Below are 21,942 nucleotides of genomic sequence, written 5' to 3' on the forward strand. Positions count from 1 at the left end.
TTTTTTTTTCAAAATACAGCAATATCAAACAAAATTGGTTTTATCCGATGAGTCACGTTACGTGTTGGCATTATCTTTCGTGGGCGTGGGGCTTGGGCACTGGCAGCCTATTGACTATGGAAGCTAGGCCCCATGAGTGAGACAAAAAATTGTATACAAAATTCTAATGGAGATGAGTGTCTTGCTTCTGCCACCTAGCTTTTGCCGTGATTAGAAAGTCAAGAGTTCAGAAAATTGGAAAGGAATCATGAATTTGAACTTTTTAAATTTGATCTAACGATTAAAGTTATTATAATTTTTAAAAAGATTCTTTGTTTGTAATATATGGATCAAATTTCAAGAAAATTGAACAAAAGAAAATTATTAGGATCCCACTTTCTTCGTGAAAATTAAAAATTAAAAAATTTAAATTTAAATTTAAAAATTCAAGAAAGTAGTTTTGATTTTTTATTTTTCAGTTTCTAATTTTTAGTTTTTTTTTTAAATGAAAGTATTTTCCAAATGGGTTTTTGGATTTAAAAAAAATGAAACAAAAACTGAAAACAGAAAAACTATCAAACGGTCCCTTGACTTTCAGTTTTTAGTATTCAATATTTTTTTAAAAATGAAGGAAAAAAAAACTAAATGGTTATCAAACAGACCTGAAAACTACTTTTGTGAGTTTTCGAATTTTAGCTTTAATTTCATACCAAAAAACAAATATCGAACAAGCTTTCAGTTTTCTAAACTTAAAAAGAATATCAAACAACCTTTAAATTTATCAAACAAAATATCATTTACTTCAAAAGTTGGTAGAATTGTACTCTCAAATTTGAGCTTTTATTTCCGTACATGTCCGTGAAGACAAAATAGAATTTGACATAAAAACAGGTGTACAAAAATATTTTCTTTTGTAGTTGAGAAACCAAGTCATCTTTGCTTAAAAAAACAGAATGGTATAACGTATTTGATGACGCCTAATAAAATTAATAACGTATTTGATGACGCCTTGCATATTATTGTTTATATTTAATGTAGAACATCATAGTATAATTTATTTGTTAACCAAAATCATAAACAAAGTATTAGTTTTATTGCACGACCCTAACAATAATAACAAATAAACTCATTGTCCACCATTTCTTTCTTAAACAGGAATTGCCGCCATTAGTGAACATCCCACATATTACTACTACTCGCAAATAATCACTGTTTATCAACTATTTAAACGTTGTATTTTGTTTGAATTTTGACCAACCTGACTCCACAACTTTTCATTCAACTCATTTTCAGGACGGTCGAATCAGAAACAAGGTTTTCAATTTTATTTGATCAAATTGGAAACAATGTTTTCAATTTTATTCGATCATAACATGGTCTTAAATTCAGAATTTTCGGAATCGGAATAATCTCAAAATTTTCGAAACAGAGTTTGAGATTCATATATTTTACACATTTTTTTATATCTCAAACTTTTTATATATGTTATTTATTGTTCTATATTTTGTATATGCTTCTATACAAATTTAATGAAAATATGTAGCGTAGTACTATGTTTATCGTTATCAATATTATAAAAATATAAAAGTTAATTACAAAGTACATAATTTTAGTAAATAACTATTAGAAAATTACAATATTTCAAAGGTTTTTTTTTTATCAAATAAGCTTGGAACACTTTAAAAAAATTTCCGATCAAAATTGTAAATGTTTAGAATCTCAAGTGCATACATTCCAATTTCCGTCGAATTGTTTTTAAAATATTTGAATTCCGATTCGAAATTTTAATGACGAAATCGAAAAATTCTAATCCAACTTGAAAATATGATATGACTGGAAAATAAAATACGAGGAGGTGAGGTCAACCAAGTAAAACATGTTTAGAAAATAAAATAAATGTTAATTAGCATCATAAGGTTACATTTTACATAATTTAAAAATAAACAGTCTTTATCATGATATGAGAGGCCTCGTGTTGTTGACTTGCATCATCAACCAAGACAAGGTTCAAACATCAAATGAAACTCGGGATCCATCGAATCTTTTGACCGTTCATTCAATCATCCATTATTTCGGTATCTGTTATACATCAAAGCATATTAGAATTTTTGATATTTATAAAATGATAATAAAAAAATGGATAAAGAAATTTACTGAAAATTTCATTTTGGATTTAGTTTAAGTACAACGACAATAAAGTCTTATCCCATTAAGTGGGGTCGGATAATTTTGTTTAGAGTTAATTATCATAAGGGATTCGACGTGAGAATGGAGTGCCGACTGTTGATTACTTGACGCGCTTCCCTCCTCCTTCATCTAGGCTTGAGACCATAAAGTTACACATGCGAAGTTTGGTTTGCAGTTAAACTAAAAGTAATTAATTGTGTGAAATAGTCAAAAGAAATCCATTTAAGGTTTGTGATTGAAAATGATTTGAGTGTCATATGAGTGGGAGCATTATTAATTCTTGCTTTACTGCTTTAGTTGTTAAGCAAACATAGAAATTCTCTTGACCTTTTAGATATGGGGCAGCATGTTGTTGAAACTAACTCATTGCTCCAAAACTACTCTTGACTCTTCCACTTCATGAAGTATATTGTCTTTCTGTGCGTGTCGGTGGCTGTCAACCATTGACGTTGAATTGTGAGATTCATTTTTACTAACGGTTGATAGCCACCGATGCGGGTGAATTTGTTCTCGAGAAAGAAGTAAGATTTGGGGTAACCAACCAATTTGGATATCATATTTCGTTTAGCAAGACAGACAGTTTGAAGTAAATGCTAGTACTAAGAAATTTCGAAATGACGGATAGGTTTCAGTATTTTGATAACTCAATCTGAAAACATGAGTGGCGGCAACCAGAACACCGATAGTAGCGTTACAGTAACAAACGAACAATGGTGGTGACAATTCAAGGCCACCAAAGCCGGGCCATAAGGGAAGCGGGGTGAGATAATCATTTCGGCCTTCGTTCCCCGTTTTCTGGACAAAACTCAATCACTTAAATTCTTAGCAATTGTGTATACAAAAGTGTAATTTAACTAAAACACATACAAAACCACCTTTCCTTCATAATTCCTCCTATAACTCCGGCCCTGATGATGAGTGGTGGGCAAGTAATGTGTTCTTGTCTACTAATTCTGTGTGAAATTCACATAATTCATATGCTATAATTCTCTGCCCTTTCCCAATCATTCACTAGAAGGTCATGGAAGCATATCATCCATCAACAAACGGTCACCACCAGCCCCACCCCACCATGCCATCACCTTTAAACCCAACACAAAACCACTAACTCCACCCTACAACTCTAGCCGCCAACATCGAAAAGAAGGTCATGGAGGTTGCTGAAATGGTATGGACTGTCATGATGCAGCCACCACCAACTTCATCACCCACAAAGAAGAACTGGAAGCTTTACAAGCCAAGAATCAGCGTATGAGGAAATCACGAGCACAAACAAGCTCAATGAAACGTTATCTGAACTCTTAACCCTCTTCTTTGTTAAGAGATTGCCCTCCTAATATAATTTCAATTTGTGTCTATTTTCGATTTAATTCAATACTCGTTTGTTCATTGGGTTCCATATTACATAATCTATGTTTGAAATTCAAATTTTGAGGCAACTAAAATTAATGTTGACTATGATAAACCCAATTGGTGGATTTTGAACATAATCTAGGTTTGAAAAATTAATTGGGGCTTAACAGATGTGACATTTTTACTAGGTTAGGTACTTGTTTAGAATGTTTAAAGAGGTTGAAACCAATCTGGAATGAGACTAAAAGGTTGGGGAGTTTTAGGTACTTAATCCTAAAATTTAATATTGCTTTTAATAATACTGTGTTCATTTTTCTGTATTTCCTCCTATTCTGGTGCTAAAAGAACTAAAGGAACTAAAAGCAAAACTTCTTCTCATGCTAATCTTATATGAATCACAAAAGAGATCAACGGAACCAAAAAGCTGCATTTAAAATAATAATTGCTGCAGTGTAATTCACATGCTATACAAGGCTGCACATATGTTCCGGGGTTTTTTTTTCTTTACGGGAATGCTCCTATCAAGGCTCTATCTTTATTGCTTACCTCTGAACTTGTTTGTAAGAGCACCAATCCAGGCTCTGTCCTTATCACTATATGCATACCTCATGGTGGAAGCCAACAAGACAAATCCCTCAACTCTCTGGATCACATTGTCAATTGAATGCTCAACTTGGAGAATCGGTTGTACAAGGAGAGAACGAGTTCCCTGCGGTAGCATCTCCCAAAGTCCAGAATCTGAAACATGAATCAAGGTTTCAATACTATTCCAAGAAAAGACAGTCATTTTCAGAAACAGCGCTGATTAAATAATGCACAAGTTATAGCTACCTTCAATCTGAGATAGGTACAGGGTCTCCTTCAAATCAGAAATGCCAATACTTTCAATCTGTTTCTCAAGCCATCCAAGTACGTTGGCTTTTGAAACCTCATCTGGTATGTTCCAATAGCCGCGTACGCACAATTCATTTTGTACGGATACCATCTGAAATATTAGGAACAACTACATCTGAAGAGCTTATACAAAACATTTGCAAACATAAGCACATAATTTATTTGTTCAGTTACTTATCACTCTCTAGCAACACAACAGAATGTTTTACATAGTCATCCAAAATAATATTGATTTTGTCTCTCCATCTATCTGCCAGGTAAATTTTTTTACTGTGAAGTTTCAAATGTAATAAAAACCTGTTGTGTACCACTGCTATGGTGTTTGTATTGCGCAACAATATGTATGTAGCCCAAGCCAAGTCCTCCTTCTGAGTATCTGAGACATTTTGTGATATAACAAATATTTGCTCACACCCTTGTGGGATGGTCGTCTGATCCATCGGAGTAGCACCCTGCAATATAACTCCACATAATCAGGCTTACGAAAAGGCTGAGTAGGCAGTGCACACAACAAGCTACTCGCATATTCGTAAATTTTTATTAGAAAAACACAGTCATCGCCTGTTTCTCTATGGGAACTGGGTTACGATTGAACTCTCAGTGTTGAATGGTATAGGTTGTAACTATTCTAACTCACATAAAGAAATGCTATTCTCTTATCCGGTTATGCCGGTGGAAAACACAAATGCTGTATCATCTTCAAAAGCAAAATGGAACTAAGGGTTCTTAGCAGTTCATATCTTTTGCACCGTAGAAGCGCTTATCCATCGAATTTCACCATCAATCGGGTCATGAATTTAGCACCAATGTTAATTGTAATCTAATTAAATGGAATATATAAGTGCCTTGAAATGTATACCTTGAGAAATTTTCCAAGATAGGGAAGTGCGACAGAGAATGCAGCCAAAGACAGACCCAAAGCCTCCGTCCTCTATCCGAAAACCCAACAAAAAACACACAAACCCACAAAAATTAAAATAAAATCCAACACAAACTGAAACATTTCCAACACAAGAAAAACCGTTTCATTCTCTTACAAGCTGTGCTGGGGTTGCAGTGGAACCAACAAAATGGTTCAAAATCAAAAGCGAACCGAACCCATATCCAATCCATCTTGGTAAGTAGGATTCGTCCAGCCCAGGTATTCCTACCCAAAACCCATCAATCCATCACAATCGAAATCTCAGTCCAGAGAAAGAGAGAGAAAGAGAGCGAGAGAGTTACCGAGTGTGAAGCGGAGCACGGAGAGGTTGAGTTGGGGGTCCGTGGAGGTGCTTTTGGAATCGTCGAGACGAGCGGAGACTGGTAAGAAATTTGTGGGGAACTTTCTGGCGCGAAATTTGGGTGGGATTTGGATTTTCAACCGAATTAACGGATTTGGGGAAAGAATGGAGCTGGTGTTAGTCATATTTTCTGAGGAACTTTTTCTATTTGTACGGGTGGCTTGGGAGCTGAGAAAAAGTGGGAATGAGTGGAGGGATGAAATGCTGACTTTGAAGAGACAGTCCACTGGTCCAAGTTGAGATTAGGCCCAATTTTGAAAATTTGGGTACTCCTTGGTTGTGGAACCCTAAGTTGCACTGGTGGACACGAATACTGCGACACGCGATATGAAGACACAACAAGTACATATAAATTCATATATAAATAACATCTTTTTAATCATACAACTGTTAATTTTAATTGATTATTTATATAAACGGTTCTGAACGGTTCTTCCAACCTAAAAACCAAAACCAAAACCGGTCAAAACGATTCAATTCGTTTCTTAAACCTATATTAACTTTTTTTAATCAACATATTTTTTACAATTTATTTTGTCACGGTTTAATTCGGTTTCACGGATTATGCCCACCCTAACGACTAACGAGGCAATCCAATGCTCATAGGCTCATTAGCGTCACCGCACAGCACCATGGAACAATTTTTCGCATGTTTGGTTAGCTTTCGAACTCAACTCCCCCGCTCAACGCTTCGAGGGGAAGCAGCAGCAGCAGCAAACAAATTCAAGAAATTCCCAAATAATGATAATCTTCTTCTCCTCAATCTTCCACACCAAACTAGTCCGATCCTTCTCTTCTTCTTCATCTCCTTGCCGAACCAACCTCCCAGAACCACCACCTCTTCAAACTCTGCTCAAAAGCGGCTTCTCTCCCACTCTCAAATCCATCGTCCAATTCCTTCTCTTCCTCTCTCGAACCCGCCGGTTCGACACCCTCGTCCACTTCTTCTCCCAAATGGAGTCCAACCAAATCAAAGGCAGCGCCCAAACGCACGCAATTCTCACCTGCGCTCTCCTAAATTTGCAGAAATATGAAGAAGCAGAGCATTTTATGAGGACCCGGATGGTCCAAGCTTCGAGTTTGCGGCGGAATCGGATGTGGGACTCTCTGATTCAAGGCCTATGTGTCAACCGGAAAGACCCCGAGAAGGCTTTGTTGGTGTTGCGGGATTGCTTGGGGAGCTACGGTATTTTTCCTTCTTCTTTCACTTTTTGCTCGTTAATTCGTTCGTTTAGCAATCAGGGGGATATGAGCAAGGCAATTGAGGTGCTGGAGTTGATGACTGATGAGAAAGTTAAGTACCCTTTTGATAATTTTGTTTCTAGTTCAGTAATTTCCGGGTTTTGTAAGATTGGGAAGCCGGAAATCGCAGTCAAGTTTTTCAAGAATGCTGTGGATTCGGGAGCTTTAGAGCCTAATGTTGTGACTTATACAGCACTTGCAGGTGCTCTTTGTAAATTGGGTAGAGTTAATGAGGTTTGTGATTTGGTTTGTAGGGTTGAGAAGAGAGGTTGGGCATTTGATGTTGTTTTCTTCAGTAGTTGGATTTGTGGTTATATTTCGGAAGGGGTCTTAATGGAGGTATTTCAGAAGAATAGAAAGATGGTGGACAAAGGCATAAGACCTGATATAATTAGCCATAGTATTATGATAGATGGGTTTTCCAAGCTAGGAGATGTGGAAAAAGCGCTTGGTATTGTAATAAAGATGAGGAAAGATGGATTAGAACCCAATTTGATCACGTATACTGCCATCCTGTTGGGGTTTTGCAAGAAAGGGAAAATGGAGGAGGCATTTGCTATTTTCAAGATGGTTGAAGATTTGGGAATTGTAGTTGATGAATTCATGTATGCAACTTTAATTCACGGGTCTTGCATGAGAGGAGATCTCGATGATGTTTTTGATTTGCTACATAAAATGGAGGAGAGGGGGATTAATCCAAGCATTGTCACATACAATACTGTAATTAATGGATTATGCAAATTTGGGAGGACATGCGAGGCTGATGAGATCTCAAAGGGTATACTTGGAGATACAATTACATATAGTACGCTGCTACATGGATATATTGAGGAAGAAAATATCACGGGGATTCTTGAAACGAAGAGGAGATTGGAGGAAGCCGGAGTCTACATGGATGTTGTTATGTGTAACGTACTTATCAAAGCACTGTTCATGGTGGGGGCATTTGACGATGCTTATATACTATACAAGGGAATGCCAGAGAAGGGTTTGGTTGCAGATTCCAGTACATATTGTACAATGATTGATGGGTACTGTAAAGTTGGTAGAATGGATGAGGCACTTGAGGTATTTGATGAGTTCAGAAGGACACTAGGTTCCTCCGTTGCATGTTATAATTGTATTATCAGTTCGCTCTGTAAGCAGGGAATGGTAGATATGGCCACAGAGGTATTTATTGAACTCAGTGGGAAAGGTTTAGGTTTCGATGTAGGTATCTATAATATTCTGTTGAAGGCAATTTTTGAAGACAATAGTGCAGTTGGAGTTATAAATTTGGTTCGACGGATTGATAGTTTGAAGACAGAAGTGTATGATATTGTTTGCAATGATGCCATCAGCTTCTTGTGCAGGAGAGGTTTTCCTGAGTCTGCATGCGAGGTGTACTTGGCGATGAGGAGGAAAGGGTCAGTTGCCACAAGCAAAACTTACTGTTCAATTTTAGAAGGTCTTATCCATGATGGGAAAGAGTGGCTAACTCAATCTTTCTTGACCATCTTTGTGAAAGAATATGGCATAGAAGAACCCACGGTAAGCAAGATTCTAGCTTACTACATAAGTCTGAAGAATGTTGATGATGCTTTCTGGTTTCTAGACAAAATGAAGGATAAGCCTGCAGCTGTCACTTTGCCTGTTAGTCTTTATAAGACACTTATAAAGACTGGTAGGGTTTTGGATGCATATAAACTTGTCATGGTGGCCGGAGATGGTCTACCTATCCTGGATGCATTTGATTATTCGCTTATGGTTGATAGTCTTTGTAAAGGAGGACATATCAGTGAGGCATTAGATCTGTGTAGTATTGCTAAAAATAAAGGAGTGGCACTTGATATCATCACTTATAATTCAGTTATAAATGCATTATGCCGCCAAGGCCACCTTGTTGAAGCATTTCGGCTATTTGATTCATTAGAGAGAATTAATTTGGTACCCACGGAAATCACATATGCTACATTGATTGATGCCTTACGTAGAGAGGGGTTTCTTCTGGATGCCAAGGAGTTATTTGAGAGGATGGTTCTCAAGGGCTTTAAGCCAAATACACATGTTTACAACTCGATTATTGATGGTTATTGCAAAATTGGAGATATGGATGATGCCTTGAAGCTTCTTTATGAATTGGACTTAAAATCCCTCAGGCCTGATGAATTCACTGTTAGTATTATAATCAATGGCTTTTGTCTAAAGGGTGATATAGAAGGAGCTCTTGAATTCTTTGTTGACCTCAAGGAAAAAGGTACATTACCTGATTTTTTGGGTTTCTTATATTTACTAAGAGGTCTATGCGCTAAGGGAAGGATGGAAGAAGCCAGAACCATCTTGAGAGAAATGCTCAACTCCCAGTCTGTTTTGGAGCTAATAAATAGAGTTGATGTTGAGGTCGAAACAGATTCATTAGAAGGTTTTCTTGCGTCTTTATGTGAGCAAGGCCGTATTGAAGAATCACTTACTGTCCTTAATGAAATTGGGTGCATGTTTTTCCCTGTTAGAGGTTCACCTAATACTCACCAACAATTTCTTAAATTAGACAAGCCTTATGACAGGGAGCCTTCTGGTATAGTTGTTTCAAATTCTGTAACCTCCACCGGTGCAGATTTGGATATTCAGCTTTCTGATATGAAGAAAGTAGAGAAGGTGGCGGAAAATTATGGCGGTGGAGGGAGATGGTCTCAGTTTAAAGATTTTGACGATTGCTATAAGCAAGTTGCGACGCTCTGTTCATGTGGGGAGATACAAAAGGCTAGTCAATTAGCAAAGGAGATGGTTTCTAATTTTGGCAGGGCCAGTTAGTATAATAGAAAAATCCGGCTAAAGTGATGTTGGAACCTTCTTCCCCTTCATTGAGGGAACAGGTGCCATGCATGCAGTTGCAGGTATATTTTTTCGTTCTTTGAAAGTTTGCCTACTCTTTCAAGTTAAATAATTGTTGATTATGTGTTTTATGTATATGGGCTCTGTTTATTCATTTCATTGTGTTATGCTATTTAATTTTTTAGTTTTGGAAAGGCATATATGTATTGTTTCTGAGCAATCTTTCTTTGAATATATCCAATTGATAATATGAATGATCTTATACATTCACTTTTTCACGATGGTATCTGAAAACTTTTGGACTTCCGTTGGTTTTTTTATCAGTCTCGCAGACAAGCAAACATATTGATTAAAAGTTATAAATTAACTACAGACTATGCTTTAATATATTGGTTTTGATACTGTTTTGATTTGCTGTTAATATTTCTTCTTTTTTGGGCTTATGCAATCTCTGTGTGTGTTTGCGCTCGCATATATGTGAACGTGTATTTATACGTACGCACATTCTTACATATATGGATGTGTATATACATAACATAGACAGTATATAAAGAATACTTCATTGGATGATTATGCCCTAAAGTATAAGTTTTAGCTTGCAACAGAATACTGACAAGCTAAACGGTTTCAGCTGGTGGAACTTGAAGCATGAAAATTGAAAGCGATAGTAATACATAATGGTTTTGCACCGGTTAAACTTTGTGTGGCGTCATTAAGATGAAAAGGTAGCCCTCTACATTGTTTCAATTCTTTGTTTGTTTTTCTTTTGTGTGTTTGAATTTATTGGTTAGTTACAGAAACATGCTGCACAATATGGCATTCAACCCGATGCTGCCCTTGCCGTTGAATGATACATTGGGAAAAACTTGACGGATGTTTGTGTTTCAGGTAATTTACTAGTTCAGATGCGTGAGTATTAGGTTAAACTCTCATCCGTTTTTTTATGAACTTTTGACCGGAATGTGTGGTGTTCTTTTACTTCCCTGAATTATGGGCTACCTATTCTGCTCGGCCTTCAAACTAAGTTTCAAATTTTATTTACATTTTCCATACTCCTTTCGTAATAACTAACCTGGAATGATTATCATGCTTTCTTTGTCATTGTTGTTTTGCCGGTATTTGTAAAGAACCATATGCGATTTATCGGCATCTGAAAATTTTTCTTTGAACCTCTTGCAGGTTCCTCTGTAATAAGTGCAAACTGATAATGCTTGTTGCACATATCAGTTTGTATTTTAATGCTTATTATGGCATATATCGTCAACTAAATCCTGTTCTTTCGTTTATTTCTTTGCTAAATACTCTTAAATTCACGTTACTGGTGGATGATCATGTTTTCTCAAGGAGTTTTGGTAGCTATACGTTGAGCTAACAATATCCCTCTTTAATCTCAGCCAAGGGACTTGGTGCAACCGAGTGACACTAGTTGGATTTAATCTCAACAAATGATGTCTGGTGAAACCAACCTGCTTCTCTATGAAAAAAGGTGTTTGCAGAATCATGCCAGTTGTCGCTCAAGTTCCCGGGATGCGGATGTTGATCAGTAGATCTGCCAATTCGTTGCTGTAAATGCAGAAGTGAGGAACAAATTTAGCAAGCTTTGGTGAATGGTGTAAGCACTGTTCTAAAAATTATCGCCTAGGCGGTTGGCGACCATCCCGATTAATTTTTAGGCGTTTAAAAATTAAAAAGGCGCGCCTAGACCGAATTAGATGTCTGCCTAACTTGTCCAAGCGCCCGTCTAGCCCGTTTAGACCTGCCTAGGTCGTGACTCCCACTTGTACAAAAAATTGATAAGTTTCATTTTGCGTTTTATTTTTTCAAGAAAATGCAAGAGACTTGTTAAATACTTGAATGAACGCTCATTATGTTTTAATACTCAGTCTGTATCCTAATTCGTTATAATTTATAAGTTATTTTATTTTGCAATTTATGTATCACAATACAATTATGTATTTTTTTCTAAGTATAAATATGCAGTTATTTATACAATATCTAATAAATTTACTTAAATCCGTCTGGTCTACTTGGCCGTCTAGCGCTGGGTCCTAGCCCGTCGCCCCGACTGACTAACCACACATTGAACGCACACACGAGAAAGGGATAAAACACAAGGAACCCTTGCCGCTTCGCTCTGCTGCGGCTTCTGTGGTTTCAGTAAAACTCAAGACCGTTGGAAAGCTAAACCCAAAATTCCGAGCCTTAACGAAGTTGTATAAGAAAACTTTACATTCGTATCAATGCGTTAGCAGAAAACGGAAAATTTGTTCCCCCGTTTTAACAATGACATTGCACGCAGGGTTTTCTCCATTGCCGCTGGAGTTTGTCATCCACACATCAATTAGTCCAAATGAGCACAATTGTTCACGATTCCACGCATCAGTCATTCGGCGTCAGAGAAATTCAACTGAACAACTTGTTTATTCCATTACAGTGATTAATTTACTTGCATATAATTCTTCTTCTGCTAAATAATATTAACATTTCACAATCGCATATCCAACAAAACTTGTTCGACGGAGATACGAGTTTTCAACAATCTGTTCAATAGAGAATGAGAAAATCTGAGAGTAACACAAATGTAAGGGGGAGAAGAAAAATCAGTGCTTCATATTCCTAAAATGGTCCTTATCTGGTCTGGAGGATGCCTCGCCAGTGACTTAGGATCTGAGTAGCCATTTTTAGGATCCATAATTGCCTCGTACGTAAGGTCATATGCTTCGGCCAATGATTTAGCCACTTGGATACAAGCTTCAGAACGCAACTTCGGAACCTGCATCTGCTCAAATTCAGGCAGGGAACTTTCACTTCCCAAGACAAGCCCAAAGAAAGCCTTCAAACACTCGGAAAGAGATGCTGGAGAAGTGTCCTCTATCTCTACCAACGGTGTAGTGCCAGTCTCCCTGCTGAGTGAGTCACGGAAATAAGTCATCTTCTGCGACAATCCGCATCTTTTAAGGATCGTATCGACTTCATTTTCTACAAGGGCTTGCATGTGCTTATCTATCATCGTCCCGAGGTTCTTCACGTATTCCACTGCGACCTCATGCCCAAGCAATGGTTGTTGGATGGCACACAAACAATTGATGAGGAAAATCTTAGAGGATGTTTCACTAGACTGCACCAATCCATTAAACAGGTATTAGGACGAAAGCAGTGAGGAAGATTATGCACAAGTGACTCACGATCCAATTTATATATCATTAAATACAGGGACCTTTTATTTTCAAAAAATACACCAATTTCCCGTGTCATGGCTGGTTTTTGATAATCTAATATTTGCAGATAGGGTTCTAGTACCAAGGTCCTTTTATTATATCTAAGATTCTAAAATCCAGAGGAAAGTATAATAATATCTTTGGTACCAGAATTTTCGGCTTTGTAGCAGAGCATGATAATCTCAGAAATCTAGTTTTAGCCTTAAAGCTTCGACACAAAAAAAAAAAAAAAAAAAAAAAGCAGCAGTCTTGAAGCATAAATACAGAATAAAGCACTTGATCAGACTATTGGAGTGCGTCACAAAAATCTTTGAAACAAGCATGAAAAGGGGTAGGTACAGAAATTTCTAAGAATAAGACCCCATCATTGTACTTTTGGCTAGTTTGGAAGTAATTTTAAAATGACTGAAAGTGCTTTTAGCAAAAATGTTTATGGGTTTTAAGTGCTTTTCCAGTATTCACTTGCATTTTTATTAAGAATTGGTTCCAAAAACATTTTCACCATAAGTGCTTTCAGCCATTTTAAAAGCACTCTTTTTGGGTATAGATTGATATGGGATTCATCATAACTTAGCACCAGGAACAGATACAAACTAGAGCTGACGAGAATTACAACAAAATCTAACAGTAAGCCACGATATCCTAAGACTGGCTGGAGATTAATCTGAAATTAGAGGCTAGGAAATTAATGAGAAAAGAAACCTGAGACGACGAGGCAGAATTGCTGTTGGACAATAGTGCGTCAACTGGTGATTTACCAAATTGACCTAAGTCAGAACTCATCTTACTTCTTCTTGAGGAGTGGCCAACTCCCTTGGACTTGTGTGCCTCTGCAGCTTGCTCACATATCTGCAATGGTAGAAGCAAGGAACTTTATTAAAACTTAATTCAACATATTTAATAAATTAAACATCAATCTCAGATCTCAATTTCTGACTGAAAAGTTAAAGAGACTAATTTTCACTTGGAGTGCATCAGCATGGTTTTGAATCCCTTTAAATTTGTAACATGATTAATAAAAGAGGTACAACGAAACAATTTTCTCGGTATGATGTTTCAAGATATGACTCCACACTGCGAGTCTGCAACAAGTTTTGGCTTCCAAGGCCAGGTGTGCCAACTTAAATCGTTTACAGGAGTGGTTCTACCAATATAGAGAGCATCTGATTGAGGGATTACACAAACTCACAACAATAGGTGCAAAGCACTCAAAGGAAGTTCTCAGTAAGTTTGTTCTAATTAATGGGAATGTGACAGTTTTGAAGCAGATATGACTGGACCAAAAGACTAATGTCAATGTTGCTTTGACCAACATGAAACCAGAAGCAAGCTTATCAATCATGCCATTCACATAACGAAATGTCCAGCACAACGCACCTTAACAATTGGGTCGAGTAAAGCAGATATGACTGGACCAAAAGAAGGATCTTTGCCTAAAGTTGGAAGCATCATGCTGTTATGAGTCTCAACTATTTCAAGCAACAGTGAGACTCCTTCCCTTACTGCTGGTGGAGGGGAGAGATCAACAGAAACAAGGGGAGGGTACCTCAAAAGCTTTTCCCCTCGGGTTTTCAGAATATCAAAGAAAGTTTTCTGAGCAGCATCTTTTAGTGTCCACAGTGTATCAGATAAAGCTGTTTCTCTCCCAATAAATTCTGATACCTGCAAGTAGCAAGTAGATAGACAGCCATATATTAGGGAAAAAAGAAAAGAAAGCCAGATAACATGTGGAACAACTTATTCCATTGATGAATAGGAAAAGGCATCACTTACAGTGTGACTGTAGAACTCCAGGGTATTACTTAGTTTGTATGAAATTATGAGACTGGACTGGGACTGCAAAACTTGTTCAACCCTTACTTTAAATGGCCGGCAAACTCCCTCAAAAATTCTATCCATAACAAACATCAAATCAGATTCTGTCTTTCGAGAATCACTCTCAGGGCTCTTGGAGAACTGGTTTCTGGTTGGACTAGTATCTCCCGTAGCATCTGGATCCAGTAACGCAAAGACAAGTTCCCGCTCAGATGCTAAGGCCTGCAACAGGAGCAAGAAAAGACAGATGATGAATATAATTCACAAATGGAAGTGCAACACAACCAAGATCTTTGTTTTCACACCTGATGTAACCAGCCTAGCATGTCCCCAACATATCGTAAGGGATCATGAGCATGAACTTCAATCGGTCGAGGCATTCCACCAGGTCCTCCACGTGTAAGAGCACTGATAAACCGTCTAAACAATGCATTATGCCTCATGTTTGCTACCTAGAAGATTCACTGACAAGTGAATAAGCAAGGTAATAGATAAAAGGGAGAAATGGTTAGCACAGAGAATCACCTCTTCTGCACAATACTTAAAAAGCACAGGCCTTTCCTTGAGGCAACGAACTGCTGTTTTCAAAAGATCATCAACTTGAGGATTATCAGAGTCACCAAGTCTTCTACATTCCGCCTGAACCCACCTAAAACACAGGAATAATTAAAGACTCATATCTCATATCTCATCTATCCCAGCAGAATGGTAGTCTCAAAATTTTGAAACAATTATACATATAGGTAATGTTCTCAGTTCTCTTGCCGTATCAAAGAATGCTACATTGCCATACTGTAATCTTGGCCACGTATGTAAACAAGAATTCACCTAATTAGTGGTCTAGATTGACAGTCTTCCAAGATAACATGTTAGACCATTCGAGAAGAGAAATTGACCTCGTACATATGCATATTAAGGAAGATGATAAGAAAATAAAAACCTGCACAGGCGCTCGTACGCTCCCTCTTGGTAGACAGCCATCATATCCATGAGCTCCAGACCGGCACGCTGCAAGTGAATTGTAATTGAGTAAGTATCACCTTTCATGTCTCCTGGCTCCCGAAATTTTTTCAATAAGAGTAGAGAGTACCTGGTGATGAGTCCTCAAGAGCAATTTACAGTTGGCATGAATTTCTTGAACATGATTAAGCGCCTTGAAGAAGTTTTCATTCAGTTCTTCATCCCTCAATGCACTTATCTAACAAACCCAAATCAACAAATCAACCAACTGATTCAAATCTCAACACAAATCAACACCAAAACCCAAATCAACAACTAAATCAATTGATGCAAATCATGCAACAAAAACCCAAATCAATCAATTGAATCAAATCTCAGAACTTATAAACGCAAATGGTTTGATGGATACCTCTTGATTAGAGAGCTGGTAATCGCGGAGGAAGCAAGAGACGATCTGCTGCCTCTGGGTGGTAACGTTGAGCTCCTGCTTGAGCCTTTCGGTGGTGGCGATAATGTCACCAGTAGTGGCGGTGCAGCTGCTGAGAGCGACGGCGATCTTGTCGCAGCTAGTGGCCAAGGCACTGACCTCGTCCTCCACGCGATCCAAGGCCTCTTGGGCTGCCAGGGAGGCCTCGAGGAACTCGAGGTTGGTGGCGAGGCCTCGCTTCTCGATGGTGGATCGGAGGTTCCGCCGCGACTGAGGGGTATTTTCGGAATAGAAAGAAGAGAGGGTGTTGAGTGAGGCCAGCACATCGGGGGAGTCGGTGCGACACTCCAAGACCTTCTTCAGCTTCCGGGACAGTCCCGGCGCCAGCGTCGTCGTTCCCATTTTTAGGGGCACTCAGGTGGCGGAGTGGTGGCAGAATGCTGTGTGTGTCGCAGGCAATGGGATGGCGGGAGATGGTGGATCCAGATTTGGGAGCCGGAAGCCTGGAAGTTGGGGAAGGCCAACTCCAGTAATATTATCGCACATTTAATCAATCTCTCTTTAATTTACACCAAAAAACAGTGTTACCGACAGTTTTTTGGGGCAAGAGTGTTCACACATTTTAACTCGTTAATTTTTTTCTATTGATCTTCTCTAATTTATTTAATTCGACGATCAAATATTGAGAATGATTAAATAAAGGCATATTAGGAATCATTTGATATCTAGAAGAGAAACTTTGTATTACTTAGAGCGTAAGTTTTTTTCCTTTTTATTACTATAAATAAAGGTACAAGCACTAGTAAATTAATACACGATTCTCCAAGTCCATTCTTCACTCTCTTTCTCTCCATGCCACACCTAAATATAGGTCACAACACGTTATCAGTACACTCTTCACGCAATGCTAAAGAGAATTTATTCGCCTTCAATTAGAGGAATATTACTATTCAATTATTTTAATTGATTAAATTTTGATTTTCTTGAATTCATTTACTTTTATTGATTCAATTTATTTTTCTTATGTTGAACGTGATACAAGCTTTGGAGATGGAAAGCTGAAATTAAAGAAATAATTTTTTGCATCAAACCAGTTCATCAATGTCATCATGCAATCAGGTTTTTCCAGAACAACGATTTTTATCTTGATATTTTTGCAGCCCTAACCATAATGCATGACCAAACTTTACGTTTTTCGAATTTTAGATTCTACATAAATTGTGTATGCATTAGAATCATAATCTTATTGAATTATATTGAATATGCATGAATTGAATTATACATGCATATAATTGAAAAAAAAAATTAACTAGGGTTTCGAGAACCCAACCCAACGAGCTGCAGGTTTTGAGTCGCACTACCATAAAGAGACACAGAACTGCAATGCACCAGAGCATAGCTCTGCTGTGCTGAGAACCCGAGAACACGACGCCGTTTTGGTGCATGTCATCCCCAACCCAGAAAACCTACCCTCGCCAGAAGCTGAGACTATGGCTTTGCCGTTCTTTTTGAACATCACGACCTGTAGTCGTGTTAGTTTGGGTTTTCACATCGACTGCAATGATGTTCTTTGAATTTCCGTTGAAATTCATTGAAATCAAAGATTCCTGAATCGAATCCCTTGGGTTCCACACATCCCCGATGTCGATGACCTTTCTCCATCGTTATGACTGGTTCTTGGATAAACCACCATGCATTGAACTCGCCCTAAGTTTTCCCAACCAAAAACATGGTCGCCTGAAGTGGCGGGGCCGACTTTCTTCTCCAGCGAGCACACCCAACAACGGTTATGATGTTTCCTTGGTCCACCCGTGCCCTAATTGGGCCTTGGTAACTCGGCCTGTAGCAAACAAGTTTTTTTTCTTCCTAGGCTCGCTTGCAGCTGCCCAGTGCAACTGCTTTGCTCGGCCCACGTGTGTGGTGCTCCTATGTGACGCACCGCACTGGATTGCACCCCTAGGTAGGCCCTCCGGTTTATCCTACGTTGTATCACACAGGATCTCCACCCCTGTTTTTGGGCCTTCTGTTTTCCCCATGCCTTGAGCCTGTTTGCTGCAACCCAGCAATGCTAGGAAAGCCTACTGCCTTCCTCATTGGCTTTGGCATGGGTCTCAAGGCACATATTTTTTATGCTTCCGTGGACTTTGGTCCATTTTGGGCCACCAAATTTAATCACCTAAATTTGTTTTTTAGGCACTATTAGCTTTATATTTTTCGCCCAATTCTTTCCATTGGCCCAAAGACCAATAATTAATCAAATCACTATATATTCTTGCTTACATGCATTTTTCAATTGCTATATATTTTTGTCTTGTATATATTGCGTTTGTTTGCATGTATTATAAACTTGAAGTTCATACTCCCAAACCCGAAGTTTCGAAAAGTGCCATAGAGACCTGAAATTTGTTAACGCGCAACACTCATGTTGAGAGCGAAGTTCTCCATGCTTAAATTCGTTTAAATCAAACCATGTCTTAGAACCTGCATGTTCTAACTTTGTTGTTTATGAAAATTTTATTTCCTAAAACACCAATAACATTCTTGTTTCCACCATTCAGTGTTTTGTTGAACCTTAACAAGTTCGATTTCACTGATTTCGAAGTTTCGAACAAGAAACTACTTTATGTGGATTCAAGACGTGACACCCTGCTTGATTATGATTAGTTGTGAAATCATTGTAGCCAGTTATGGTGTGGAAGAGCTGAATAAGCCTCCGCCCTGATCTTTATTTGAAGACTTATGCCTGAAGCATATCAAATGGAAGTACCTCACTGTTGAAGACTCTATGGCTTTTTGACTCGCCATGGACTGTTTCAAATCATGCAAAGATAAATTATTGCCATAAGTAAAACATGATTGAATTCTTTACGTCCATGAATAGGTACAATTTTGAAGTTTATATCCGATTGAATTTTTGACTGGAAGAAAATTTTTCTCGTCCTTCTATATCTAAATTGCTCCTAAAATAGCAATATACAGAGCGAAAGTTTACCAAATTCTCGGATCTGATTACTACCACATCTGTGAGAGAAAGGTACCCCAACAATTCGACTGGGAGATACCAAACGGTATAGACCCAGTTTCGGATGAAGTCTATCGAATGGTGGTGCCTTGGTTCGGCAGGGATGCATCGACTTGCATGCTCTGCTTCAGCAGAGGTGTACCAGACGTTATTGCTCTGCTTCAGCAAAGGCTACCGAATTGACCCCTCTAGTTTCAATTGGATCCTACTGAACCCAAGTCTGGGTTTGTCTCTCTATCTCTCTCATACAATAATTTCGAGTTTGTTTTACAACCTATGGTAGAATCTGGGCCTACTAAGAGGTGGTATCATGCCCGAAGCGTAATCCTTGGCACCTAAAACCTAAAAACTTCAAGAATACAAAATAGTATTCCCGAACCTCAACCTTGCAGAATCTAACTCTGTTTTGACATAATAGATCATTGGTTATGCATTTTTCCATGTTTTTACCAATGTTGTTGAGGAGTACCATTCCTGTAGTCAATCTGTGAACTAATTTTGCTCCACCTAACACATTTGGCGAGCGAAATTTGACATGGAAGGCTGTATTTGCCGAACCCTCTTATATATTTGTTTACTTTGTGAACAATTTATTTTATTCTCGGATTTAAGATTGGTGTTTGGATGTCACTATTGTTCTCGAATAAAAGTTAATTAACAAAAATTACCATGTGACTAATACAATTAACTCATGCTTAGGTATGTTTTGTGGGAAATTTAACAGTCTGGTTCTATGCTAACTTCATACCTAACCATCCCTTGACAACCTTTCAAGCTTATCCAACCTAATTGTGGGGCATGGCACTGTCCTATACTGTCCAATGGTACTAATTTTACCATAAAGGGAAACCTTATACTCACTCGTTCCGAAAGAACGCCTTTTGAGCTTTAAGGATATTCGAGAGCATTATTACCATATTGAAACCGATGTAGAAAATGGAGTAAAATTCCTTCTCATATTACCATATTGCACTTCCTGCGAATATAGCCAGTAGCGTATTCTAGACATGATGAAACACTTGACGAGTGGATTACACTCATTTAGGGCCACTGTGTGGCCCGCCAGAAATTCAAAGGAATTTTCGCTGTGGATGTACGTTTGGGATATCTAGGATGATTTGTGATCCACTGTTTTAGGCATCCTCTTACCAGAAGTAAAGACATCATACCTGGAAGCGTAACATGCCTTAGCATCCTCCAACTTTTCTACAAAGGATTCAAGGGGACATTTATGGACTGATTGAACCACCCTGCAGACTATTTAGATACTTTATAGTACTGGTTGATGCTTTTACACGTTGGTCACACATGTGGCTATTGTCCACAAGCTGCATTCTCCACACTAGTGGCTTAGATTAACAAGCTCAGGCTTCACCACCCTAATCATCTGATCAAACCTATTTGATTGGATAAGTTGGAAAATTTAGATCGAAAACTTTCAATGGATATTGCATGTCGGTTGGCTTTTTGAAGTTGAACATCAAGTACCCCATGTTTATACCCAAAACGACCCAGCAAAAGCATTCAATAAACGCCTTCAAATGATTGCACGATAATTGGTCATACATACCAAGTTCTCCGATCCCTGCTTAGGGCCATGCAATATGGCAAGCAACCATGTTGGTCCGCCTGAGGTCGGTCACAACCCAACCTTATAAAGCGTGTGTCAGTTGGTTACCATATACGAACCCGACATATCACATCTGTGCGTCTTTGGTTGTGCTATGTCGGTTATGATTCTCCTTCTAATATTCGTTACTTAGAACCTTTTGACAAACGATCTCTTTACGACTCGTTTTGCGAATTGTCACTTTTATGAGACAGTTTTCCTGCTGTTAGGGAGAGATAAGAACATCAACATTCCTACAGAACGACGCGAATTATCATGGACATCTCTACTATGTCTCATCTCAATCCCAATCTAGATAGTCAGAGTATAACTAGACACTTCCTCTGATCTAGTAAAAAGTGACGAGATCACATATACCAGCTGCAAATGTGCCTACAAAGATGTGTACCAAATGTACACGGATCTTCATTTCGAAATTAAGAATGCCATTACTGTGGCTGGCCCTTGTACACTAGTGGCTAGCCAATCAATTTGTCCTACACCAGAAGCGTGGTAGATCACTCAGTTCGAGGATTCATTTCCCCAAAATTGGAGGAACATGGCATGAACGAATCCGTCCCTTGATCGATGTCTCAATCATTTCCATCTCATGAGATTAAATTTGGATTACTCCCGAGACCTGAAGTTCTTGGTCCAGTATACTAGTTTGGATGAGATATGGAATTGGAATGAGATTATCATAGATGATGTTTCATTTATATGGTAACTACTAACATAAATGAAAAACAACGAACTATGTTCCGTTGATTAGTTCGATGTAGAATTGATTGGTTAACTAGAAAAATCAATCTATGACGAATGAGATGAATGAAATAGTACGAATGACGCCTTGTGGCACAAGGCTTCTTTCATACACCATGTGATTAATTGCAGCATTACAAACGTGGTTGTAGTATCTTTGGGATCTTGATACGAAAACTACATGGAGTTTCCAAAGAACTTATATGTACTGATTCAAATAGTTCTTGACCACAAGAACACCCTCTCGTTTTTGATGAGGCCTTCACTTTATGGATGCAGAACTATCCAGGTGGAAGTGGTATACCCGTCTAAGTGAATATTTGATCAGTTAGGAATATATGCCCATGCGTGTACAAAATCCAAAATTGCTAGAGTTGAGA

General features: G+C 38.2%; 3 protein-coding genes across 10 annotated transcripts; 1 reads left to right on the top strand and 2 right to left on the bottom strand.

Annotated features, from left to right (window-relative positions):
• Positions 1-3,926: 3,926 nt before the first annotated feature.
• On the bottom strand, positions 3,927-5,973 carry LOC125469821 (protein COFACTOR ASSEMBLY OF COMPLEX C SUBUNIT B CCB2, chloroplastic). The gene is made up of 6 exons (XM_048567761.1): positions 5,638-5,973; positions 5,451-5,560; positions 5,273-5,344; positions 4,722-4,865; positions 4,351-4,504; positions 3,927-4,257 (listed from the first exon to the last, which is right to left on the bottom strand). Exons 1-6 carry the CDS (start codon positions 5,819-5,821, stop codon positions 4,055-4,057), a joined length of 867 nt encoding a protein of 288 aa, XP_048423718.1. The 5' UTR covers positions 5,822-5,973; the 3' UTR covers positions 3,927-4,054.
• Positions 5,974-6,321: 348 nt separating this feature from the next.
• LOC103938155 (pentatricopeptide repeat-containing protein At5g57250, mitochondrial) lies at positions 6,322-11,678 on the top strand. 8 transcript variants are annotated; one of them, XM_048567815.1, is made up of 4 exons: positions 6,322-9,811; positions 10,355-10,474; positions 10,547-10,637; positions 11,144-11,678. In XM_048567815.1, the coding sequence occupies exon 1, from the start codon at positions 6,438-6,440 to the stop codon at positions 9,726-9,728; it is 3,291 nt and encodes a 1,096-aa protein (XP_048423772.1). In that variant the 5' UTR covers positions 6,322-6,437; the 3' UTR covers positions 9,729-9,811; positions 10,355-10,474; positions 10,547-10,637; positions 11,144-11,678. The 8 variants fall into 8 exon arrangements, with proteins under 8 accessions (XP_048423772.1, XP_048423774.1, XP_048423770.1 ...); XM_048567817.1 differs by having other exon boundaries at positions 10,381-10,474; XM_048567813.1 differs by having other exon boundaries at positions 6,322-10,474.
• A 473-nt stretch (positions 11,679-12,151) lies between these two features.
• Positions 12,152-16,712, bottom strand: LOC103938156 (conserved oligomeric Golgi complex subunit 6). The gene is made up of 9 exons (XM_048567835.1): positions 16,152-16,712; positions 15,873-15,980; positions 15,723-15,790; positions 15,308-15,431; positions 15,088-15,234; positions 14,741-15,004; positions 14,345-14,629; positions 13,670-13,816; positions 12,152-12,867 (listed from the first exon to the last, which is right to left on the bottom strand). The coding sequence occupies exons 1-9, from the start codon at positions 16,569-16,571 to the stop codon at positions 12,358-12,360; spliced, it is 2,073 nt and encodes a 690-aa protein (XP_048423792.1). The 5' UTR covers positions 16,572-16,712; the 3' UTR covers positions 12,152-12,357.
• Between the last annotated feature and the right edge of the window lie 5,230 nt (positions 16,713-21,942).

This window comes from the organism of the source record quoted next, unplaced genomic scaffold, assembly GCF_019419815.1.
Source record: "Pyrus x bretschneideri cultivar Hongxiangsu unplaced genomic scaffold, Pyrus_bretschneideri_v1 Contig46, whole genome shotgun sequence".
NCBI lineage: Eukaryota > Viridiplantae > Streptophyta > Magnoliopsida > Rosales > Rosaceae > Pyrus > Pyrus x bretschneideri.